Here is a 27,144-nt window from a genome sequence, read left to right as displayed (position 1 = left end):
ATATACTTTTAAAAATTAAGTTGTGTCATAAGCCTTTTTTGTGGCATTCAGTGTTTTGGGAAATTTTCCTTTTCTATGGAAGCTTAATGTTCCTCCAATTTTTGGTGAATGTGATAATTATGCTTTCCCTCCTGTGGGTGTTGGCTCTGCCGGGGGTGCTTTGAATCCATTCTCCTGTGCCCGGCCTCACAACATGCACCATTACCCTGAGAAAGTTAATCCCTCTGTCCATGGTCTTCTTCTCTAGAATGCTGCTCATATGTGAAGGTAGATTACTCTCACCAAGATGTCTTTTTTCCCCAAGAGTTCTTTTTTTGTTTGTTTGTTTATAACTATACCTGCCATACATATGTATTGTGTGAATAAGTCACTTTATTTATTTATCCATTCTCCCATGTATGGTCATTTGGCTTGTTTTCAGACATTTACTGGAAAACTGTGCTGCTGTAAACACATTTGTCCATGTCCCTGGTACATACCTGCTAAAGTTGATATTTGGAATATATGTAGGTGTGGAATTGTTAGATCATGGGATGTGGGGATGTTCAACTTTACAAAAAAGTGTTTAATTTTGCAAAAGTGATTGTACCAATTTACATTCCCATGAGAATCCTAAAGGCAGGTCACCAAGGTCTCCAGATACTTATGATCCCATTCACCACCAGTAGGAGTGTAACGGCTTGGCCCTTTTGGTAAAATAACTTGATATTTGGGACTATAAAACTGGTCATATCCTTTGGCTCAAGAATTCCATCTTTAGGAATAACTACAAAGAAAAGAACTCAAAATGCAAGAAAATATTCGGCACACAAAGATGTTCACTGCAGCATTGTCTATAACTGAAAAACGCAGGAGAAACTCAGAATTGAAGAAATGTTCAGTAGAGTGTAGTAGATTGACAGTCTACTGGATGTAAAATGTTAGCTGATGATATTCTTTGTTTCCATTTCCCTGGTTACTGGTGAAGTCGAATACCCCTTCATGAGTTTATTAGCCACTTATATTTTCTGTTTTTGAAATGCCTGTGCATGCCTTTTACCAACTTTTATTGTTTGTTTTCTAATTGATTTATAAGAGTTCTTAATATATTCTTAATACTGATCTTATTTTGTTGTATCAGTTGCAAACATCTTCTCCCAGCTTGTAGCTTATCTTTTCACTTCTTTTAAGGCATTTTTGTTAAACAGAAGTTTTCATTTTTCATGTAGTCAAATCAGTAAGATTTTTCTTTTATGGTTAGCAATTTTAGTGTCTTATTTACTAGGTCATTTTCTACCCTGAGGTAGGAAATATATATTCACTTACATTTTCTTCCAATAGTTTTAAAGTTTTGCTTTGGACATGTAAGTGTTTAACCATCCATGGTTGATTTATGTATGGTGTGAGAGAGGGATCTATTTTATTTTTTCCACGTGGATAGCCAATTTGTTGAACAACGTTCCTTTCCCCGATGATCTGTCAAGTCAACTTGGTCAGATATAAAAGTTGGGTATATCCATAGATAGGTAAGTTTTGGCAGTTTCTTCTACTTAATTGTCACTTGTTTTATTCTTGTGCTGCTATCAGAGAGCCTGTCTACAACAACACTCTCATAAGTCTTGATATCTAGTAAAGCACGTCTCTCCTTTTACTCAACTTCTGTTTTCCCTATTCTTGGCCCTCTGCTCTTTCATATACATTTAGAATCAACTTGTCAAGTTCTATGGAAAATGTTTGTTCGTGTTTTAATTGGAGTTGCACTAAGTCTATAGTTCCATTTTGGGAGAATTAACATCTTTATGACATTGAGTCTTACTATCTTTCCATTTATTTATATCTTCTCTAATGCTCTGTGGAGTTTTAAGTTTTCTGTGTCCATTTCTTACAGATTTTGTGGTAGACTTATTTTTAAGTATTGATAGCTTAGCTTTTTTTCTTTTGTCTCAGAATGCATTTTTCAAGTTGAGGCATAATTTACATACAATAAAATGAACCTGTGTTAAAGGCATAGGTCAATGGTTTTTGGCAAATGTGTACACCTGTGTAACCACCACGGCAAACAAAATATAGAACATTTTTATCACCCCAGAATGTTCCTTGTGTCCCTTTGCAGCCAATCCTCAAGCACCAGGAAATTTCTAAATTATTTGCTGTCACTATAGAGTAATTTTGCCTTTTTCTTAAAGAAAAGAACTTCATATAAATGGAATAATGAAGTATTAAATTGTATGTGTTTGGTTTCTTTTACTCAGCATAATGTTTTTGAGATCCGTCTGTGCTGTTGCATCTATCAGTAGTTTATTTCTTTTTCTCACTGAGTGGTAGCTTTTTCTCAAATCTTTGAGAATCAGAGTTTAACTTTTTTTCCGTCTTTCCTCTACTCGTGATTTTTGGCCAGCCCCTCACTTTCTACCTTCAGCGATTCCTGATTGCAGAGAATCAGTGTGTTTTTTATCCTAAAAACTGAGCCTAGTGCCCTCCCTCCTACATCCAACTAGGCTTCCTAGGACCCTTCTAAGGATGGTAGTGGGTGGCCATCCTGAATCATTTCCTCACAGCTTCCTTCCAATTAAAAGAGGGAAACCCCACAAATTCACAGGTCCTTGTCCAGTGGGGAATTCTGGCCAGCTTGGGCTCTGGAGACAGCTGGACTTCCTGTTGACGTGTCCGCAACTTCCCGCATGGGTTGCTCAGGCCATAGCCAGCCTGAGTGGCTGTGCCCAGATGGTCTTTCATGGGCTCTCTTTGTCTTTCAGGACAATCCTGAGAAGACGGCCGCATCAGAACAAGGGGACTTTTACATCACGGGGGACCGAGCCCGCATGGACAAGGATGGTTACTTTTGGTTCATGGGAAGAAATGATGATGTGATCAATTCTGCAAGGTCAAGCTGTGTGCTCTTTTCTTCTCCCTTTGAAGCTTCATGGGGGAGGGGAGGTCACATGGAAGAGTCTGTTTTTCTTTTCCAGCTACCGGATCGGGCCCGTCGAAGTGGAAAGTGCCCTTGCCGAGCACCCAGCTGTCCTGGAGTCTGCTGTGGTCAGCAGCCCAGACCCCATCAGAGGAGAGGTAACCAGTTCAGTCAAGAACATTGCCTCCTGGTTCTGTGCCTATTAGCACCCGGAAGAAGAAGCTGGAAGGCCCAGATTCCCTCGTATCTTTCCCCTATTCAGCTACCATAAAGTCTGAAATGCCACCATCAGACACACATTCCTTTTGGTTGAGCATTTTCCTCATGTCTTTAGAGATATAAATACTCTCTAGAGGGACACCAGGGGAAGATATCAACACTTTGGTGTCAACTGGAGACAGAACTGGGTCCAAAAGAGGCTGACTGTTGGGTGGGAGATCTTAGTGGTAGGTGCAGGCTTTTCATCTATCCTGTCCCATAAAAAGTCCCTTTGCATTTGCCGATGAGGACATAGCACGTGCACCAGGAATGGTTGCTGGTGGCTCTAACCTGGGGGGAACAGCCAGCTTGAGGGGTGACAGAATAAGTGTCCAAAGTGACCTTGATCTATCGGAAAGATGGGCCAAATTTGATAAACTAGGCTTTCTCAGGAGAAATGCGAATTCCTTCCCAGGGGCCCCAGAGGAATAGAGAGAATGGGAGGAATAAGCTCATAAGCAGACTTATGTACTTTTCACTGGCTGTAAATCCAACATAATCCCAAAGTTTTATGTAGTTACTTTATGAAAGTTGATGCAACATCAAGCTGCATTCTCAGAAGCATCAGGGCCGGAGGAGTGATTCTCGAAGTCTGGGCCCTGGACTGCTCGCAGCTGCATCCCCTGCGGCTCTTATGAAGAAGCAGATTTCTAGACCTCAAGTCAGACTTGCTGAATCAGAGTGACTGGGGGATGCAGCCCAAAGAAGCTTCATTTTGACGAGAAGCCCCTAGCCAAGTGATTCTGATGCCCACTAAAATTTGAGGCCACTAATGCAGAGTGAGGGAGGTGAGAATCCCATCTATATTCTGGAGAAATGACACCTGGAAAAGTATGCCTAGTTCTGCGTGCTGAGAATTAACTGGGGCTGTGACAAATGGCTGTGTGCCCAAAGTTAATCCATGCAAAGCATTCAGAACAGAACCTGGCACACAGGACCTGCTCAATAAATGTTTGGTAGTTTTTAGTAGTGAGAGAAAGCCTTTCCTAAAAACAAGATCTGCCTGAATATGAAATGGTAATGAGATGCCCACTTTTGGAAGTATGCAAGGACAGTGAATCACCGCTTAACAGGATGTTGTTGGTAGAGCTGTATGCTGGTATGAATAAACAACCTTCTGGCCTTTGAACTCTTCCGTTCCTAGCAGAAGCCATGTCCTGTTCTGCCTGAGTTTGGGACTCTTCCTCTTCCTTGGCAGGAGGCAGCCTGCAAGAAACACGTGGGCAGAGAAAGCCAAGGTGCAGAATGTCCTCGGGAGGTCTGCAATAGACGCTGTGCTGCAAAATGTTTACTGATTGCAAACGCTCACACGTGCAGTCTCAGAAAGACCCACCTCCCCTTGAAAGCGCTCTGCATTGTTCCCCAATCCTCCCTGTCCAAACCTACACCTAGCTACCTTCCCAGTCAGGAAAACCTGGACATAATGGGCCCTAAGGAGTATGTGAGGCTTCTCTCTCCAAAGTATTTGCATCTTCAGCAAAGCATGTTGGCGCCTAACGGTGTCATTTCAGGTATGGGGAGTACTTTGGGAAATAGGTAGGAGTCGGAAATCCACAAAAGCCAATGCTCCTGACAGTTGATCCTGGAAAGGGAGGCAACAGAAAAAAGTTAGTGTTGTCCATTTCACTGGCTAAGCCCAGGGAATTGGTAGAAATTTCTGGTTGGGCTGGTAAAAGGGAGCACTTGCTCACGAGGCTGGGTTAAGGAGAAAAGAGTTGTCCTACAGGCCTGATTGTTTTCTTGGCAGGTGGTAAAGGCATTTATAGTCCTTTCTCCAGCCTACTCCTCGCATGACCCCGAAGAACTAACCCGGGAACTCCAGGAACACGTGAAAAGGGTGACCGCTCCGTACAAGTACCCCAGGAAGGTAAATGTCTGGGGGTTCTAAGACATGATGGGCAGAGAATTGAGGGGGCACACGCTACCCGGGCTCCCACTCAGGACTCAGCACTGGGGAGACAAAGGCACAAACAGGCCCAGCCGCTGCTTCAGCCTTTTCTCCCTGTTGGTCACGAGGCTCTCCCCAAGGACATCTTGTTCCTACTCTAAGAAGTGACTGTAGATCAGATCCTGGGGTTGTGCTGAACCACTGTTAGAAAGATCGCATGCTCCAGGCTCTGGCTGTTTTGATTGTTGCCATTTGGAGAAAACCGTGAATCACAGAGGCTTTCTGATGGAGTGGCTGAGGGTAATGACTCTTTCAGGACAAAAGTCCTTCCGGGAAATGATGATTTCAAAGTGTTTTTGTTTTTGTCTTATGGTCACTAGGTGGCCTTTGTTTCAGAACTGCCAAAGACAGTTTCTGGAAAGATCCAAAGGAGTAAACTGAGAAGCCAAGAATGGAAGAAATGAGATGCAACCCCAGAAAGTTCCCACAGGCCTCTGAAGCTTCTAAGAGGAATTGGTGGATCAGTGGTTAGTCCCCACTTGGAGCATCATTCCTTCAACCCTATGGCCTCAAAGGCTCTTGGCTTCCCAATGGACATCTCCAGAATCACTGGATGACCCTGGAAGAGAAGAAGAGCATCACTGCCCCAGAGCACATGGCCACTGCCCAGTCTAGCAAATGTTTGGTGGCTCGACTTCCCCCTCTGTCTGGAGGCATCTTCAACAGCTGCCCGCTGGTCTTACTTCCTAGGAGCTTGCAGCTGGCCCTCCGAGGGACAGGTCATCATAGCGTCAGAGCGCTTGTGATCTCATTCACTGCCAGTGGGAGCATAACCACTTGACCCTTTTGATAAAGCCATTTGGTAATCATATCCAGGGCCATAAACATTGGTCATACACTTAAGCTCAGAAATTCCATCTTTGGGAATCACTACAAAAGGAAGGGTTCAAAAGATGTTTACTGTAGCATTTTTTACAACCATAGGGGAAAAAAAGGAAAAAATTCCGTGTCTAAACAATAGGGTAATAAGTAACTAAATTGTAGTAGATTAACTCAACATATTACGTGGCGATCAAAATATGCCTTGGGGAAAACTTAAGCTATCTTACTTTTAAATTGGAATAACAATAACACGTGAATACTGGAGAGTCACAGCTTTGAAAAATAAAGGAAAGACTGCAGAAGGAAAAATGACGGGAAGGAAGTATGCTGAGATGTTAATAGCAATTTTCCTGCATATAGAAAATAATGGATGATAGTGTTTTCCTTTCCTGTACATTTCTCTATTTTCCAAGTTTTCTCAGTGATTATATATAACTATTTTAATGAAAAAACTATTTTAAAGAAACAGTCTCCCCAAACCACACTCTGCCTCATGTCTGGTTCTTCCTCCACACCCTAAGACATCCTCCCCAAATGCGAGTGTATTACATCTTACCCAGGAAAGACATGAGGACCTGAAGCCACGTCCCAGGCCCAGAAACAGAAAGGAGTGACTCCAGGCAGCAGAGACCAGCCAGGCGGAGAAGACACAGATGAAAACTCAGAGTGAGCGCAGCGCTGCTTACCTGCCCCCTGCTCCTCCATTCACGCCCCGGTCATTATTTGTTCAGCACCCACTTGGCGCTGGGCTCTGGGGGTAGAACGATAAGGAAAAGCCAACCCAGCCCTCCCTGCCTCAGCCAGCTGGGGCTGCCAACCAAAGTCCCACACACTCGGGGCCTTAACAACAGGGATTTATTTCCTCGTTCTGGACTTGGCTGGAAGTCCAAGATCGAGGTGTTGGCAGGACTGGTTCCATTCTGAGGCTTCTCCCTGGTTTGTAGATGGCTGTCTTCTCCTGTGTCATCACGTGGCCTGTCCTCTGTGCGTGCCTGTGTCCTCATCTCCTCTTAGGAGAATGCCAGTCACGTGGGGTTAGGCCCACCCTAATGAGCTTGTTTTAACTTAATCACCTCTTTAAGGGCCCCGTCTCTGAATACAGCCACGTTCTGAAGTGCTGGGGCTCAGGACCTCAGCATATGAATCTGGGGGGGCAACATTTCAGCTCATGACGCTACCCCTGTGGAGTTTACGGTCTAGTGGGGAGGTTGATATTGTTCATCAAAGGATAATGCAAATAATACCCAACTGTGATAAATGCCATGAGGGAAATAGTACAGTTAAAACATAGTTGGGGGACTGATGGAGACTGGGGGGAACCTGGAGTGTTGGGGGGCTTCCATAAGGAAGTCCCCACTGAGCTGGGATTGAAGGAAAGGTGGCAGTAAACTAAGGGACTGGGGCTGAGCTTTCAGAACAAAGGATACCCACTTGCAAAGGCCCTGAGGTGGGAAAGATGGGTTTGATTTCTAAGAACAGCTCAACTCAGCACAAGCTATGTCCAGGCACAGTTCTAAATGTTTTAACTCTCAGCCATCCTGTTGGAGAGGTACTGATAATATCCTTTTTACAGCTGGAACAGAGAGGTTAAGCAATTTGCTGAAGTTCGCACAGCTAGTATCTCACAGAGATAGAATTCAAACTCAGGTGGTCCAGCTCCAGCATCCGCACATGCTCACCTTTCACAACTGATACATGCTGGCCCGGTTTTGGGATTTTGTCTTTCTCCCATGAGGGCAAGGGAACTGACAGGGAAATGATCATCTTAAGGTTTCCTAGCCCTTAAAAGCAAAGTCATGTCAAAGTGACTGACTTATTCTTTTATTTGAATAAATTTGACATGTAACATTGTGTAAGTTTAACGTGTACAGTGTTACTTTGATATATTTATGAATCATAATATTATTGTCTATATAGCGATATTTATCACATTACATCATTACGGCACAATATTATTGTCTATTTTCATTGTGCTGTGCATTAGATCTCTGCGGCTTGTTTACTACTCGTTACAGGTTTGTACACTTAAATGCCATCACTCTTATGCCCCATCCCTGGGGAACTACCATTTTACTCTCTGTTTTTTACAGGTTTAACTTTTTTAGATTCCACATATATGTGATGTCATACAGTACTTGTCTTTCTCTTGTTGTTTATGCTGTTCATTTTATGGCGTTCCTAGTCTGGGCAAATTCTCTTCATTCTAAAGGTGGAAATTCAGAAAGGTGATTTGCCCCAGGTCTAACAGGAGGGGGCGCAAGAGGCGAGGGAAACAGGCAGGTCTGACTCCTCAACGTCACTAGTGCTCTTGGGCTGCGCTTGTAGTCCTGGCATGGGCGGTGCTGGGATTCCTAATGAGCCCCCAAAATGTTACATCCCTGAAAACCGTGGCTTAGGTGAAAATGACACCTGGGCAAAGTGGCACCTGCCATTGCTGTCTCTGTGGTTACACTCATCTCCTCTCTAAGCCTCAGACGCCTTGTCTGCAGGGCACATGGCGTCTGGATTCCCCTCTACCACCCCTCTGGGATGAACCAGTCTGTTCTTCTCCAGCTGTAATCAGAGCTCTCCACCCAGGGGCCTTGGTTCAGACTTCAATGAGGACAAGCCAAGGATGATGAAGGTTGGGGAGACCCAGTCACCTTCCCCCAGGGGCCCCGCTGACACACCTGTCTCCCAGCCAGCTCTCCCACAGTCACCTCAGCCCAGCTCAGCTCCAAAAGGAAAAAGGCAAAACTCCCAGCTGCAGCTGGACCACACACCACCACCCAACACTCCCCAGCTGCATCCCCAGCCCCAGAAGTGGTCAGTATAAGAGCCGCAAGGACAAGTGCTACCGCCATCCTTTACTGACAATATATTCGATGCCAGGCGTTGTGCTAAATGTTCTGTGGAAATCCTTTAAGTCAGTATTCTCAGTCTTTACTCATTCCCATTCTACCTTCGTGATTGTAGCTCTATCCACATACCATCTGTGCTATAAATCAACTTGCTTTTAAGAGAAAATATCTTCACCCTAAGCAATAGATCATTCATTAAAGGGTGCATCTGGAGTTCTATTCACTTTTCTCTAATATGCATCAAAATAACCATGAACGTGAAAACTCATCTAAAATCACCTTGCAGATCTTGGCTATTGTGAATAATGCTGCAATGGACATAGGGTGCATATATCTTTTTGAATCAGTGTTTTCATGTTCTTTGCATAAACACTCAGAAGGGGAATAGATGGATCATGTGATATTCCTATTTTTAATTTTTTGAGAGCTATCCATATGTTTTCCACAATGGCTGCACCAGTGTGAAGCAACCTAAGTCCCCATCGATGGGTGAATGGGTAAAGGAGATGCGATACGTGTACACAACAGCACTCTACTCAGTCACAAAGACAGACAAAATTGCGCCACTTGTGACATGGATGGAACTTGAGGGTGTTATGCTGAGTGAAGTAAGTCAGACGGAGAAAGACAAACACCGTATGATTTCATTCATGTGTGGAAGACAAAGAAACAAACACACAGATGTGGGGAACAGATTGCTGGTTACCAGAGGGGAAGTGGGACTGGAAGAGGGTGAAAGGGATAAAGGGGCACATGTGTACAGCGATGGATGGAAACTGGACTATTGGTGGTGAACGGAATGTGGTCCACACGGAAGCTGAAATGTAATGATGCACAACTGAAATTTACACAACGTTATAAACCAGTGTGACCTCAATAAAAAGTTAATTAATTAATTTAATAAAATCACCTTGCAAAATCCACTTTGGGGAAAATTGATCTAACTGAATTCTCACTGTGATCCTAAGAAGAAAGTATTATTATCTCCAGTGAACAGAGTAGAAGATTGAAGCTCGGGGGGATTTTGCACGGCAGCCCCTCCCCGGGTCTGCACTCCCTCTCCTGCTGACAATTACCGAGACCACAGGCCACCTTTCCAGCGTCACATGTCTTCCTCCTCTCACTCTCGGCCCCATTCCTTTTGTTACTGATCTTCCCTTTGCTCTTCCACTCTGCCTCTTCCTGGCCTGAGGACTCAATTGCATGTAAGGCTCAGCCTGTAAGTCATTTCTTCTGCAAAGATTGCCCTGACTTTTGTGGGATCCCAGGACACCCTACCTAACCCGTGGTGGCAGAAATAATGGAGATATTGAGTGGGCTTGGCTTGGTGGCCTACAGTCAGAAAATAGCTTTACGTTTTTTCCTCCTACCACTGATATTCAAAGCCAGTACGTCGCTCTCTCTTTCTCATCCAAAGGATGGTAAATCCTTGGGCAGATCCCTTATCTTTTCATTCTTTGCCAAGTCTCATTTTCAGGTACTAAATGTTTAGTACAATCCAAGTCAACACTTAAATCCAGCTTAGAGCTGCTCCTCTTCCACAGCCAGCCTTGCCCAGGGAGTGTGCTGTGTTCTCTCACACTTCCTCAGTCAGCTGTCTGCTCCCCTCTCCCAGGGTCTGGCAGGTCAGGGGAATGTGGTAGAGGGGTGAGATGTTCTCCTGACAGGTGCTGGTGTGATCCCACCTCATGCTGCCCTGATGTGGACGAACGCGTCTTCAACCTCTCCCTGCTCCTTTCTTGGATCCCCATCCAATGATACACTCTCTTCTCTCTATCCTGTGAGGGCGCCTTGCCCAGGCAGGCAGCCATCTTGGGTGGAACCCTCTCAAATCAGCTCAAACATGGTGGTCTTCAGTGATGCCCTCTGGCCCATTGGCCAAACATGCCACATTCCTGCTCTGCCAAATTCTTCTTTTCACTCTGGTGACATCTTGGAGTGAGTGGATGGGTTTTTGGAACTTGGAATGCACCCAGTGGGGGTGAGGGGAGAATTTGGGTGAAATGGAGTCTCCCCTCTTCAGTGCAAGAACGTAGACTCTGGAGCCAGACTGCCTGATGTTTGAATACCAGCTCCTGCACTGTCTAGCTGTGCGGTACTGAGCTTGCTATTTAACCTCTTTGTACTTCATTGTCCCGTCTATAAAATGGGTATAATAAATGGCACCCACCCATTGGATGGTTTTGAGGTTCAAAGGAGTTTGTATTTGCAAAACACATAGACCGGTGCCTGGCACAGTGTTAGTTACTAGGACAAGTCATTTTCGTGAAGTACTTGCTTATTATCTTCCTAAAAGCTCAACAGTTCCCTACCTCCAAGTCTACCTGCTGGCTCTGTTGGTAGCATGCTGTCCTATACAGGCTAGAGGTAGGTAAAGTTCTAAACTTTGGGGCCACCTTTGAGCACATTGTGTGGAAAACCTCTCTTTAAGCTGTGGATATTTCTCATCCTAATCTCAGCTTTGGGCTTCAGCCAAAATTCTGAGAGAACAGGGAAAGTCTCATTTAACATCCTCTTTCATGAGCATCACACTGGGCTGCTACTGTCTGATCTTTCTGTCCATCTTCCCCAGCAGATTGTGGGCTCTTCAGGATCATGAATCAATCAGGGTCGTGTCTGCCACCCCAGCGCCAATTTTAGGACCCCTGCCTAGTAAGCATCAGTAAAATACTCATTGAATGAATGAATTAATGAATGGAAAATAAGGTACTTTTCAGAGGAGAATAGGGCACTGAGGAAGCTTCAAGTAAGGATTACACTTGAAGACCATCCGCCTCATATTTTTCTCTCAACTAATGTGCCTGTTTCTTTCTTGATCACTGAAAAGTCCCTAAGAGACGTCCTCACTTGTCCCCAGGCAAGTCACTTCCCCTCTCCGAGCCTCTTTGCCTCCTTGTACATGCTAGGGTTTGGGACGTTGCCCGAGACCTATTTTTCCCAACCTTGCCATCGCCAAGGACTCCTTTTTATCCTTCTGCCCATCATGTTGTGAAAGGTTTTGTCTTCCAACTGGCATTTCCTCTAAGCCCACTGAGTTCAGCACAATTTGAGGTGGTGTCAGCTTTTACTGAGTAGTAGTGCTTGTGTGTTAGCTATAAGATGATCTTTTTCTTGTTTCAGTATTTATCATGGATTTGGGAACGTATCTTTAGCTAGAAAAAGCCCGACATCCTGTTGTGAGATTTTGCAAATCACCGCAGCATCTTTAAGGAGAGAAGCAATGACATCCAGGTATGCCTGGACGGAAACACTTTCTTCCTCTTTGCTTCAGGATTTCTCTCTGCCCTGGGGTCTGCATCCATCATGCGTACTTGTCGGAATGAAGATGAAGACAAGGATTATGGTGGTGCTGACAATGATGAACGTCTACTTTGTGTTGAGCTTCTCCTGAACTGTGAACTGTGCTGAGGACTCGCTAGACACGACCTCATTTAAGCCCCACGAAAAGCAACAAAGGAGGCGTGTCTCATTCATTCTTTAACTTACCAAAAATCATTCTATCAGTTCGAGGCACTGAGGATACACCAGGGAACAAAAAAGACAGAATCCCTGCCCACTTGAAATTGCATCCATGTGGGAAAGAGAGACAACAGACAAATAATGAAAAAAAATTGGAGTATGTTCAATGGTCTCAATGCTAAGGAGAAAAACACAGTAGAGAAGGTGGATACAAACCATGGGAGGGAGGTGTGGGATTTTAAATAAGGTGGCCAGGGAAGGACATGTTGTGAAGATGACATTTGAACAAAGACTGAAACAGGTGAGAGAGCAAGCTGTGCAGATGTGGGGGGTGAGGAGGACAGTGTCCTAGACAGAGAGAATAGCAAGTTCAAAGGGCCTGTGGCAGAAATTATCTTCCAGATGGTTCCCGTTTACAGAGATGGAAACTGAAGCTCAGAGAGGTAAAATCACTTGCCCAAAGTTGCACAGTTCTAAGTGGCAGAGCTGGGATCTAAATACCAGGCCTGCCAACAGCAAAACCTAAATGAGCTAACATTGTAGCACAGAGCAAGTTCTCAGTGACTGTGATATCTAGTCTAGTCACTATTACTCAGTCCAGCGGTCAGCTGATCATACACAGCCTTGAACAGCGACCATTTCAGATTTTTTTCTTTTAAACTCACTTTTCAGAAACAGTGTTGCCTGTAAGAAAGACATTGTACTTTGAAGTCAGACCTGAGTTCCACTGTAACACTTACCAGCTGTGGGCCTCCGTCTCTGAGCCTGCTTCCTCATCTATGAGATGGGATTCCATATGCCTCCCTTGCAGAGATATGGTTAAGATTACACGTGAGCATAGTTACACAGCACCGGATGCCTGAAATAGCCATTATCCTTTAAAATTTCTTTTGAAGAAAGCTTGATTTTCCACCTCATAGCTTTCACACTGTGCTATGATGTTCTGAAATGTGTCCAGAGGTCAAGATTTTCTAAGAAGAAGAAAAGAGTAAGCCTGCAATGAGAGCTCATCGAAGTCCAGCATTGTGCCTTGGCAATGTCCGCTGGGGGACCAGGTGCAAAGGGCACCCAGAGAGGTATTTTCAGACCATCCTAAATAAAGCAGCATGTGCACACACACACACACAGATCTAGCCAGAAACACATCTGTGTATGTACAGCCACACAAAGACTCCCATACCTGCAAGCATACACAGATGTCTATGATCCCACAGCCCCACACACACTCACAACCACACTCACACACAAATAGACACACCTACACTCACACACATAGTCCTACACACATTCCAAATTCACACACAGACACATACACATAAACTCAAACACAGAGCCATACATACACAAAAGTCACACATAGTCACCTACACATTCACACGCATAAACACTCACAAACACACACTCACACATACATTCACACATACAGGTACACATAACCCCCATATACACATATGAGTAAGCTCCTACCCCCATACACTCACACACACAGACACACATGCACAAATTCACATGCACAGCCACACACACGCACTCACACAGAGAACCAGACATACACAACAGCTACACACACAGTCATATGCACACACTCACACACATTTGCACACACTTACACACGTACACATGGGCTATCACATGCACAGCCACACACATCACACAGTCATACTCATTATCATGTCAACATGTTTTATTTTCTTCAGAGCCCTTCTTCATTCAGTCAAATATTTACTGGGTATCTACCGTGTGCTGGATACTGTTCTAAGTTCTTGAGCTCAATCAATGTACAAAGTAGGCAAGGGTCTCTGCCTTCATGAGGCTTACATTCTAATAGAAGAAGACAGAAAAAAAATGAGAATAAGTAAATTCTTTAATATGTTTGAAAGTGATGAGTATTAAAGAAAAAATATTAGTGGGTAAGTGGGGACGAAGAACCAGTTTGGAAGTGTGTTGCAGTTTGAAGTAGATGGTCAGACTAAGCTTCATTGAGAAGGTGACAAAAATCTTTAGCAAAAATTTGAAGGCGGAGAGGGGGTTATCCATGTAGATACCTGGGGGAAGGTAGTCTGAGAAGAAGAAACAGCAAGTGCAAAGGCCCTGAGGCAAGGTGTGCCTTCAAGAACAGCAAGGAGGCCAGTGGGGCTGATGTTCAGTGAGTGCTAAAGGGATAGGACACCAAGCCAGAGAGGAAGGGAATGTGTGAGAAGACCACACAGAGCCTTGGATAACATGGTAAACACTTTGACATATATTTTGCATGAAACTGGCATTCACTGGTGAGTGCTGAGAAGACCTGTGACATGATCTGACCTCTGATCTACCCTTAACAATATCTAAAGTGAAGTTAGTCATTCTACACGTTATTAGCTGTCTCGCATCCAGGCTGGGAGGGCTCTGTCTTGGTCACCTCTGTGTCTATCTGAGAGCAGCAGTCAATAAATGCTTGTTGACTAATTGAGAGGGGTCAGACATTTCTAGGGAGGACAGCATTCCATGGCGTGTCTTGGGGAACTCGGCTCCAGAACCTCCAAACCAAATGGGTCTGTGGATTCTTTTGCCCACTTTCTGGGAGAACGACTGTATTTTTTGAGCTTCCTTTCATTTTGGGGACCCTAATTACTGCTCCCAGGACCACGACCCTTATTCTCCAAATCTATTGCATCCATGTGACCAGCAGGAATAATCAACGACCCCCTAGACCCTCCATCCATGCAGCTGTGTAGATCTGAGTCCAAAGACCCCAAGTCTCCCATTCCAGGCTGAAGTCTCTACAGTTTACTGAGTGCTTACTGTATGCCATGCATTTGCTTTATTTTTTATTTTAACTTTTACTGATTTAATTTTTGAATAAGTAAATAAAATTTGAATTGAATGATTTAATTTAAAAAACTCACTTGGACTTGTTTCAAAGCCAAACCAGCTCCCCTCTCCAGAAGCAACTGAGGGTACCAGTTTCTAGCGTACCATTCTAGAGCTATTCGAAACATCTTCATGAGCTGGTGCTTGATGGGCATTCTCAACTCTACTCCCCACACATCTAACAGGTGTCCTAGGATTATCCCCCACTTTCTAGGTGAGAAGACTGAGGTTTGGAGTGGGGGGGGGGGTAACGTAACTTTTTCAAGAGCACACAGCTCAATAGCAGGAAAATCCAAATTCAAATCTAGACAGACTTCAGACCCTTGGTCCTGAACCATGAGCTTCTACTGCATAGTCATGGATACAGAAGTTGCCAACCACTGGAGCTGAAGAACCAGCTGTGATCCTGGATGAGATTGCATATGGAGTGAGTACGGATAAAGGATATGAGGAGGAATCATCAAAAGAGACTGAGCGTGAGATGACAATCAGGGGAAGAAAAGGGCTAAAGGAGGTGAGAGAATGTACCTCAAGCTCATGGGAGCTGTTTCTCTCTCCCTGGTTGGAGCACGAAGTTGCTGGCAGTCCTGGGTGTAAATCTCCTTTTCACCCCCTGGATTAAAGGAACAGTTCCTGCTGGCCCCCCAGGTTCTAGGGCTGTACAATTCATGAACAAGGAGGACTGGCATTACCCCAAGTAAGGCTCCGGGTTGTCCACAGCTAATGATTATATGAGTGCTCCTCAAAGGCTGGAAGGATTCTGGAGTTGACTACTTGATTAGCTGTGCTCTGCTCCAAGGCTACAAGGATTCTGGAACTGTCTGCTCGGGAGGAGGGCGGACCAAGAGATTCCCAGAGACTACCTGAAGGGACTTGCCAGTGAGCGCTGTTGCAAGGAACGGACTAATGGGATCATGCCTCATGAGGGCACTAGCCAATCTTTAGAAGTCAGGGCCATTGAGAAGAGTCAAATCTCTAGGGGAAAGCAATCTGCAATGCGTAGGGTCCTTGGAAGTGAGTACCTGCCAGGTCTCAGTGAGGAAGGAGCACTGGGCAAAGGAAATGGGGCCTTCAGCACAACAAAAGGGACTGGGGTGTCTGGGAGAAGGGCTGTCAAAGGGGGATGGGCATTGGGTGCTGGTCAGGGAAGGAAGCAACTCTGAAGAGGTGAGGACGGAAGAATGAAAAAGAGCCAGCCATGGAAAGAGAGAGGGACCAGCAGGAACAAAAGCAATAAATATTCCCACCCAGGAGCTTGTAAGAAATCTTCATGCCTTCTTCTTTTGGAAAATAGGAGAGTAAATACAAGTGTCAGAGACCTTGAGCATTGTGGCTGCTGATGCCTAGATAAGAGGGGGTGGAAATGCAGCCAATTGGCAGGACTCCTGGAATCAAAGTTCATTAGACTTAAATTCTGCTACCCCTATCAAGGCGAGCATGGAGGAAATCAGAGACCAGCCTACACAGCCTTGGAACTACTTTCTCTGGAGCCAGTCCGTAGATGGAAACCATAATTACAACTGTTACAATTTATAAAGTCATTCTGTATGTTAGGTCCTCTGTGCTAGGTGCCTAGTATTCAAGACATCTCAGTCAAGGTTCAGTTGAAGGAAATAGATGCTACTTGTATTACTCAGCATTTACTATAGTAACAAACATCCAGGACATCTCAGCAGCGTATAATGATGCATGGTTTTTCCCATGGGTCTGTGGGTTGGCTGAGGATGTGCTGGGCTCAGCTCAACTCCACATGTGCTACATTCTGGGACCCAGGCTGAAGGTAGACACCTATCTGGGGCACTCTACTCTCATGAGAGAGGGCAGAAATGCTAGAATTCCTGATCAACCACACAACCACATCCACCTATTGACCAAAGCATATCCGTGGGCAAGCCAGAATCAATGAGAGGCGAATACATACTCTTGCCCAGATTGCACTGGGAAAGTCACATGAAAATGAATGGGGGCATATAATCCTACTACAGGGAGGGGGAAAAATATTGGGAACAATTCAATCTACCACATCACTGTATTTTAAGCACAAAGAGGTTTATTGTATAGAATTGGGTGTTCACAAATCTGTCAGAGGTGCTGGAGAGAGAGGATCCAGACAGGGTGTGGTGCTTTTGGAGAATGGCCCACCAAAAAGAAACTGAAATGGATGCTGAGTGCCAATTAACTCATAACCACAAGAAATTAATTTCTGGAAGAACCCTGTGAGGCTTGGGTGAATCTCCGGAAGCAACTGATGACTTTACAGGAAAGACTCATCTGTCTCCTGTCTCCTTCACAGTCTGACCATGCACTGGCTGTGGAAACTCCAGGGGCTTTGTATCCTGTCTGGGACTTGGAGGTCCAATCGCGCTGTCCACATTCATACCAGGGAATCGGCAGCCCTGCAGTGGGGCCACCAGAAGGTCCCTGCCAAGTTTAACTTTGCTAGTGATGTGGTGGGTCACTGGGCTGGCATGGAGAAGATAATGGGGTGGAGAAGAGGCACAGAGTTGGACGGATTGGCTGTGTTCATTAATCACCCATTCATTCAATAAATATTTATTGAGCGCTTATGTGTCAGGCACTAGGATAAGCTGTGAAGAAGATGTCCATCTCCAGTGAAGGCAGCATGGGGTGGGAGCAAGAGAGCATGAACTTGGCAGAAAGATGGATCTAAGAGACCAGTGCAGAGCGGAGCAAAAACCCCAGGCGGTTGACACACAGTTTGCCTGCACCTACTGCACATGCTTTGTTGTGACCTCCCAGAGTGAAACAAGGACTGGTGGATTGGGGTCATAGAGGAGGTGGATTTTGGTTTAATAAGAGAAAATCAGCACTAAGGATTGCAACAGTCTTCTCAGAAAGTTATGTGTCCTTGTCGTCAAGGGTGTGTACACAGGATGGCCACTAGGCAGGGGTTGTCAAAAGGGCTGCAACATGAGACATCAGAGAAAGAGAGTGATGCAGAAATATCTAATTTTCCTTTCCTGCCCTGGAATTCTAAAATTCCTCCCCACTCACTACTGATCCCTCCGCTGCCCTCGCTTGAAGTTCTGTGCACTTTTAGGGAGGATGGAAGGATTCATCTTGGCTGGAATAGGAGGAGAGGTGGATCTGCCAGCATAGGCTTAAAAGAATGGTGCCCAGAGGGAGTCGTAACTGTGATGTCATCATGAGGTCCCAACATCATGACACAACATTAATAGAGAAATTGCAGATGCTGGGCCTCTAGGCTGAAGATGGGTCATGGTGCAGGATACTCGTAAAAAAATTTGGTCAACATTTTAAAATTGAAAAATTTAAGATAAAAACTTAGATTTCTGGCTTTTCTTTAAAAGTTAGACCTCCTTGGAATAATGAGGAAGGACTTTACTACCGTGACTCAGAATCCTGAATCCATAAAAGAAGTGATTTAATAAATCTGCTATGTAAACATCAAAAACCCTCTCCATTGACAAATAACACTATAAGCAAAATCAGAAACTAACAACCACCGGGAGAAAGCATTCAACTTATATCACAGTAGAAGAGTTAATATCCCTAACGCAAAAAGAGCTCCTAGAAGTTAAGAATGAAAAGCTGCAACCCAATGTAAAAGTGGGCAAAGTATATGAATGGGCAGTTCACAGAAAAGTGAACTCAAATGGCCTTTAAATATTAGAAAAAATGCCCCACCTCACTCATAAGAAGGGTAATGCAAATTAAAACTTCACTGAAGTAATACTTTTTACCTACCAGTTTAGTTAAATACAAAAGTTTGACCATATACTCTGTGGACAAGGCTAAGGGAAATAGACACTCTCACGCATTACTGGTCAAAGGGCAAAATGGTACAACTCTGATGGAGAGGAATTTTGAAATATGTAACACAATTACCAATACATTTTCTCTTTGAATTTGCATTATTGCTCTCAAACTATTATGTGGGGACCCCTGAGGACACCAGAGATTCAGGGCACCTGTGAATTCAAAGCTATTTCAAAACAAAACTAAGACAAATTGGAATCGTTGTGCATCACTGGTGGGAACGTAAAATGGTACAGCTTCTATGGAGAACAATACAGCAGTTCCTCAAAAAATTAAAAATAATTAAATAGATTAAAAAATTACCATATAATCCAGCAATTCCACTCTTGGCTATATATCCAAAAGAACTGGAAGCAGGATCTTAAAGAGGTGTCTGTATATCCATGCTTATCAGTATTCACAATAGCCAAAAGGTAGGAACAAGCCAATGTCCATTGATGGATGAATGGATAATGGAGGATGCAGAGCTCATGCTCTAAAACAGCTTCTCCCCGAAGGGAAGGTGATCAGGGTTCTTATGGACTATGAAGGGGGAGGTGTCTCTGCGTCATCACTCAGGGCAGGGCATTTGGGGCATGCAGAACTTCCCTTCTTGCACACAGCACCTTTTGCATGCCTTTCCTTTTGCACATGGCACCCATCGCCATTCTTGGGCCTTCCTGGTTTGGACCATTTCTGCAGTTTGGCCATCTGGCAATGTTCTGCGTTGGTTCCTATAAGCAAGTACAACTTAAAAACAGAGCCTTAGACGTGGAAGATGTTTTAGGGACTTCCCTGGGTGACACTGTCATGATGAAAGCCATCTTCTTTTCTGACATTCAAGGCCATCTGGCCTCACCCTCACCTCTCAGTTCTTTTCTTTCCACACCTTATACTTCAGCCAAATTGGCCCTGTGCTCTGTACATCCTCCTGCTTTTTCTCTTCCAGGCTTTGGGTTGGTTTATACTGTTTCCTTTGCTCTGAGTGCTCTTTCCACTCTCACCTCCACATAATCAAATCCCATATACAGAGTTCACCTCCAATCCTTTATATGCCCCTCTCTTTTGGAAATGATTGCTCTGTCCTCTGAGTCTCCTAATGCTTTCTCCTAAAGAACGGCGAACTTTCTGCCATGCATTAGTTATTCATATGCTTGTCTTGGCCCTCTGACTAGCCTGTGGACTTCTTGAGGGTAAAGATCACACCTGACTCCTCTTTGAACCCGTCCTTTCTCCTGATCTAGTGACCAACACAGAGTAGAGATCAGATATCACCCTTACCGTATGGAGACGTTCAGTGAACACAGAATTGGAAATGACATTAGATAGAGACCTTCAAACCTGCTCTCAATTCCTACACTCTTTAAGGCAAGTTGATTCTGCAGGGTCCTACATCTGTGTTTGGATCTCCTTGATTGCTTATATCTTCTGATATTTGCATTAGAACACAAGATCTGTTAAACACCTGCCTGTAGGCCTCTGACCTACTTTCAGCCCTCCAGGTGCCTCAGGTCCCCTCTTACCTCAGTTTCCCCATCATAATGATGTGGGTGGTTCTGGCATTGTGTTGTGAGGGAGGTGAAATTGGAGGCTAGGGACTTGGCACAGATTGTAATTCTAGATCTTAAAAAATCACTGTGAAAGCTCCTTTCTTTGTTTATCTGGGTGACTTGTGGACATTTCCTGACTCTCAGGGTATTCCCATGTGACCAGTAAAATCTCCTTAAATTCTGTCAGTGTCTGTCTTAGTTGGCATTATGTTGCCTTCCAGGTACCAGGGCTTTAGAGGGTCTTGGATGTTATCCAGAAGACACTGTTATGAATTCATAGATTGAATAAATGAACAACTTCAGTTTCTCCAATTCTAATTCTCTACCTGATATCCACTGTTTGTTAATAGCTCATAAAGAGACAAAGACTTTGTGGTGAGGTTGGGCAACACATATACGTGTACCTACCTCCCCTAAGGGATCTTTGGGTAGAGTTTCAAGAACTTGAGCATGGAGTCAGAACACATAATCTTTTGTCTTAGGCAGAATTGACTGTAAGTTTGGGAAACCAAAACAAATGCAAGCCAATTACTTCCGTGGGTGTTGAACCAAAGAGATTGAAATCAGTCTCAATGCTGGAGGAAAAATTGACTAGATCAGATTTTCCAAGAGATAGTATAGTATCCATGAGCTATTTAAAAGATTATTTTTGTAAGTTGATTTTGTATCCTGCAACTTTGCTGTAATTGTTGACTGTTTCTAGTAGTTTTTTGATGGACTTTTGGGGGTTTTCTCTATATAAAATCATGTCATCTGCAAACAGCAAGAGTTTCACTTCTTCATTGCCTGTTTGGATTCCTTTTACTTCTTTTTCTTGCCTAACTGGTCTGGCCAAAACCTCCAGTACTATGCTGAATAAGAGTGGTGAGAGTGGGCACCCTTGTCTTGCTCCTGTTCTCAGAGGGATGGCTTTCAATTTTTCCCCATTGAGTATGAAGTTGGCTGTGGATTTGTCATATATGGCCCTTATTATGTTGAGGTAATTTCCTTCTATCCCCATTTTGTTAAGCATTTTTTATCACAAAGGGATGTTAGATCTTGTTGAATGTGTTCTCTGTGTCTATTTGAGATGATCGTGTGGTTTTTGTTCCTCGTTTTGTTAATGTGGTGTATCACACTGATTGACTGGCAGCTGTTGAACAATCCCTGTGTCCCTGGTATAAATCCCACTTGATAATGGTGTATGATCTTTCTAATGTATTGCTGTATTTGGTTTGCCAATATTTTGTTGAGGATTTTTGCATCTATGTTCATCAGCAATATTGGCCCGTTGTATTTCTATACTCTAATAATGAACTAACAGAAAGAGAACTCAGGAGCACAATCTCATTCACAATTGCAACAAAAAGAAGAAAATATCTTGGAATAAATTTAACCAAGGAAGTGAAAGACCTATACAATGAAAACTACAAGACTTTCCTGAAAGAAATTGATGATGACATAAAGAGAAGGAAAGACATTCCATGCACATTTATTGGAAGAATAAACATAGTTAAAATGTCCATACTACCTAAAGCAATCTACAGATTCAATGCAATCCCAATCAGAATCCCAATGACATTCTTCACAGAAATAGAGCAAAGAATCCTAAAATTCATATGGGGGCATCAAAAGACCCTGAATTGCTAAAACAATCGTGAGAAAAAAGAACAAAGCAGGAGGCATCACAATCCCTGACTTCAAAACATACTACAAAGCTATAGTAATCAAAACAGCATAGCACTGGTACAAAAACAGGCACACAGATCATGGAACAGAATTGAAAGACCAGAAATAAAACCACACATCTGCGGACAGCTAATCTTCAACAAAGGAGCTGACAACATACAATGGAGAAAGGAAAGTCTCTTCAACAAATGGTGTTGGGAAAATTGGACAGCCACATGTAAAAGAATGAAAGTAGACCATTCTATTACACCATTCACAAAAATAAACTGAAAGTGGATCAAAAACTTGAAGGTAAGACCAGAAACCGTAAGACTTCTAGAAGAAAATCTAGGCAGTATACTCTTTGACATCAGTCTTAAAAGGATCTTGTTGGACGCCTTGTCTTCTCAGACAAGGGAAACAATAGAAAGAATAAACAAGTGGGACTTCATCACACTAAAGAGCTTCCACAAGGCAAGGGAAAACAGTATTGAAACAAAAGGACAACCCACCAACTGGGAAAAAATATTTGCAAGTCACACATCTGACAAAGGGTTAATCTCCATAATATATAAAGAACTCACACAACTGAACACCAAAATAATCAAACAGCCCGATCAAAAAATAGGCAGGGGATATGAACACACATTTCTCCAAAGAAGATATACAGATGGGCAGTAGGCATATGAAAAGATGCTCATCATCACTGATCATCAGGGAAATGCAAATCAAAACTACACTAAAATATCGCCTTACACCTGTTAGAATGGCTATAATAACCAAAAGAAAAAAATAACAAATGTTGGAGAGGTTGTGGAGAAAAAGGAACCCTCGTACACTGCTAGTGGGAAGGCAAACTGGTCCAGCCACTATGAAAGACAGTATAGAGATTTCTCAAAAAATTAAAAATAGAAATACCATATGACCCAGCCATCCCACTACTGGATATCTATTGAAATAACTTGAAATCAGCAATTCAAAGAGATTTCTGCACCCCTATGTTCATTGCAGCATTATTCACAATCACCAAGACGTGGAAGCAACATAATTGCTCATCGACTGATGACTGGATAATGAAGATATGGTGTATATATTTACAATGGAATACTACTCAGCCATAAAAAATGACAAAATTCTTCCATTCATAACAACGTGGATGGACCTTGAGGGTATTATGTTAAGTGAAATAAGCCAGATGATAGAGAAAGACAAACACTCTATGATTCCACTTATGTATGAAATATAAACAAACACATGGACAAAGAGAAAAGATTAGTGGTTACCAGGGGGAAGGGGAGTGATGTGGGTACAAACGGTGAAGGGGTGCACCTATAAGATGACTGACAAATAATAATGTACAACTGAAATTTCACAATGTTTTAAACTATCATAATCTCAATTTTTAAAAATTGTAAAAATAAAATTTTAAAAAAGATTATTTTTTAAAAGAGTACCATGATGACATGGGATTTTTATCTTAGATGCTGAGTCTAGCCCCAAACCCCTTATAAGTTGTGATTCTGCCTTTGTGTTTATCACTACCTATAGTTGTCAACACACTTGTTCACCATGGTTCTGTTAGCAGAGAACAGGAAACATACAACAGTGTGTCTTTTGGGTAATTGCCCTGGATCCCTCCCCAGCTACATGGACCCACTGCTCTTCCTCTCTCCACCCAGACTCTTGGATTTCTGGATCTACAGTAATTTGTTTTTAATCCTTTTATGGACACCCTCCCACTTTGCTTTCAGTCTCATTCCTTCTCTCAGTATTGACATTTTCTGCAGGTTTGGGTGAGAAACTCCTTTCTTAGCTTTAGTCCCATGAAACTCTCCCTTCATTCCCCAAGAAAAGAGCTTTCAGGCCTGTATAGGCTGTGTGAGGACTGTCCCTTAAAGCCTGACAAAATCCCATTCCCAAACCATACTGGGAATACTTGACCAGTGTGGGAGCTCCTGTTGTCTTGTTGGTTAATCCAATGGCCATTGGACCTTGACTCTTCATTCTCATGCAGGTCTGCTTCAGAGGGGCATCTGAAGTTGTGAGTTGTAAAAGACGCAACAATGAGTTCCAAATGCAGCTTCTCTGACTTAGAGCCAAGGACCCTGGCTTGGCTATCTGTGCTTTTTGAAAATAGCAGTCCATATCTTGGCATATCGGGGCATGATTTTTAGGGAGGCTGCTGCTAATTTTTCTTTTTTAAAAATTTTGTATTGATATTTTTGCATAAGAAATATATGAGGCATTTACAGCCTTGTTTTTCTCAGTAAAAGATCCTCTATTCAACCAATAGCTCAAGTCAAAAATCTGTAGGAATCTTTACTGTTTCTCTTTCCTATCGACTCACTTACTTACTTACCTACCTATCTACCTAGCCCACATGCTAACCATTGACAAGCCCCGCCAACTCTACCTCCAAAACATATCATGTCTATTTATTCTCATCACTTTCTCTGCTCAGGGATTGGACTGTGGTGAGGTGAGTGAAACATTTGCCTCAGGCATGGTGTTTAAGGGGACATCAACAAATTCAGTAGTCAAGGTAAATAATATTTTAATATCATAATTTTTTAAAAAGTAAAAATTAATGAAAAGATCCATAATAAACAAGGTTTCAAGATTTTAAATAAATATAGTATCCAGCATAGCACTTGTATGACTCACCTCACTGTGCCACCTTAATCCTGCCACTGGCTCCAATCAAACTTTATTTGTAAAAAACAGGAAGCCGGTTTGAGGGTCGTAGTTTGCCAATTTGATTTTTTTAATTTCAAAAACATTTTTAAAGTATTTGTTTTTAAAAGGTTTATCAAATTAAAGTTACCTTACAGTGCCAGGGTGGAGTGAGCTGTTCCCTTTGTCTCTCCCATGTAAGTCACAACCAGTAGGACATCCATTGACCAACAAAAGACTCCCTGCACAGCACACCAGAATGCCTGAGAGGTGCATACATCTATACTTCTGAAGGTGGGTGGATTGGACTTCCAGGAGGCAGGGGAGCAGCTCCCTCCCCCTTTCCCAGCAGTGACAGTCCAAAAGACAGATACCATTGGCAGGGGCGGTGGTGCCCTGACCTGAGGTTTCAAAAAGCATGCTGATGCTGGAGACCAGAGGCTGCAGGAACAGCCACAGTGCTCATGACTCAGCCCCTCCCACTTCCCCAGCAGTGGTACATGACACTGGAGACCGGAGGCCTCAGGAGCTATAGCAGGACCCATGACCCAGCCCACAGTGATGGCACCCTGACACTGACCCTACCAGCAGTGGGGGCTGCATACAAGACCCCAGCCCTCTGGCAGCAGCGGTGACACCCATGAACCCAGTGCCCCTGGCAGTAGTTCTCCCCGGACCCCAGATAACCCCAGTGCAGCAGTGCAGGCGGCATGTGGCAGCTGCAGCCAAGCCTGTGGAGAGCCCATGGAGGGCCAGCGGGGGATCACAAGACCCAAGTGACCACAAAAGCAGCAGAAGTGCTCTCAACCTGGCGACCCCAGTGGCAGCACCCACAACTGAAGCAACATTGCAGGCAGCAAGCCACCTGCAACCTCGGAGACACAAGCAGCACAAGGAGGGCACTGATGATGCCTCTGGCAGAGGCACTGGAGGGTGGAAAGTGCAGGCTCTCAAACACAACCAGAAGCAACTCAGAATCAAAGTAAGAAAAGCCTTACCCACATAAGAAAGGTGTTTACTACCACAAATGTGCCGGCCCAGGATCAACTCATCAAGCACCGTGAAGAACTACAGTAACATGTCAGAACAGAAAGAAAATGATGTCTCTCCAAAAACCAAACATGAAGTCACAGAAGATTTCAACCTAACTGACAGAGAATTCAAAAGAGATGTCATGACGGAACAATGAGTTACAAGAAAACTCAGAAAGACATTAATGAACTCAGGAATAAAATTAATGAACAGAAGGAGTACTTCACCAAACAGATTGAAACTCTAAACAAAAACCAAACAAATTCTGGAGATGAAGACCACAATTAATGAGATGAAAAATAAAGCTAAAGCATTGGAAATACAGCAGAAAATGTGGAAGAGACAACTAGTGAGCTCGAAGATAGAAATCCAGAAATGATTCAGGTGGAAGAGGCGATAGACTAAGATTTTTTAAATGAAGAAATTGTACAAAAAATATCCAACTGTATTAGGAAAAGCAACATAAGGATAATGGATATCCCAGAAGGAGACGAGAAGGAGAAAACAGCCGAGAGCTTATTTAAATAAATAATATTTGAAAACTTCTCAAACTTGGGGAAGGAACTAGACCCACAAGTACATGAAGATAATAGAACTCCTAATTATCAAAACATTAAAAGACCTCTCCAAGGCACATTATATTAAAACTGTCAAAAGTCAATGCCATTACCATAGGGGAAGGCTAAAGGGGTAAAGGGGTAAAGGGGCACATATGTATGGTGATAGATGAGAACTAGACTATTGGTGGTGAACATGATGCAATCTATACAGAAACTGATAAATAATAATGTACACCTGAAATTTACACAGTGCTGTAAGCCAATACGACCTCAATAAAAAGCAAAGAATACTTACAACACCCCAAAAAATCCAATTTAAAAAAATTATTAAAGGGCTTAGGTAGACATTTTTACAGGAAAGATATTCTGCAAATAAGATATATTTCTACAAATAAACAAGGAACACAGGAAAAGATGCTCACCATCATTAGTCATTAGGGAAATGTAAAATAAAACTGCGATGGGGCCCGCCCAGTGGCACAGCAGTTGAGTGTGCACGTTCTGCTTCGGTGGCCTGGGGTTCGCTGGTTTGGATCCCAGGTGCAGATATGGCACTGTTTGGCAAGCCATGCTGTGGTAGGCGTCCCACATACAAAGCAGAGGAAGATAGGCACGGACGTTAGCTCAGGGCCAGCCTTCTTCAACAAAAAGAGGAGGATTGGCAGCAGTTAGCTCAGGGCTAAACTTCCTAAAAAAAAAAAAAAAAAGAAAAACCAACATTGATGCATGCCAGCAAGATGGTGCGATAGGAAGGCCCAGCACTCATTGCCCACAGAAACCATGATTTAACCATAATCCATGGATGAAAATACCTTTAGGAAAGTTCTGGAAT

The 27,144-nt window shown here is 43.4% G+C and overlaps 1 protein-coding gene across 2 annotated transcripts in view; it reads left to right on the top strand.

Annotated features, from left to right (window-relative positions):
* The window catches only part of ACSM5 (acyl-CoA synthetase medium chain family member 5), a 36,085-nt gene extending 29,683 nt beyond the window's left edge, over nt 1-6,402 (top strand). For both annotated transcript variants that reach the window (XM_070568467.1, XM_070568468.1), the window contains 4 exons: nt 2,736-2,863; nt 2,949-3,048; nt 4,896-5,015; nt 5,417-6,402. In XM_070568467.1, the coding sequence (XP_070424568.1) occupies nt 2,736-2,863; nt 2,949-3,048; nt 4,896-5,015; nt 5,417-5,500 (432 nt within the window). In that variant the 3' untranslated portion in view covers nt 5,501-6,402. The remainder of the gene's footprint in view (nt 1-2,735; nt 2,864-2,948; nt 3,049-4,895; nt 5,016-5,416) is intronic.
* The last annotated feature ends 20,742 nt before the right edge of the window (nt 6,403-27,144 follow it).

Source organism: Equus przewalskii, chromosome 12 (assembly GCF_037783145.1).
Source record: "Equus przewalskii isolate Varuska chromosome 12, EquPr2, whole genome shotgun sequence".
Classification (NCBI taxonomy): domain Eukaryota; kingdom Metazoa; phylum Chordata; class Mammalia; order Perissodactyla; family Equidae; genus Equus; species Equus przewalskii.
The sequence above is the reverse complement of the archived record's forward strand: the minus strand, read 5'-3'. Positions and strand labels throughout refer to the sequence as shown.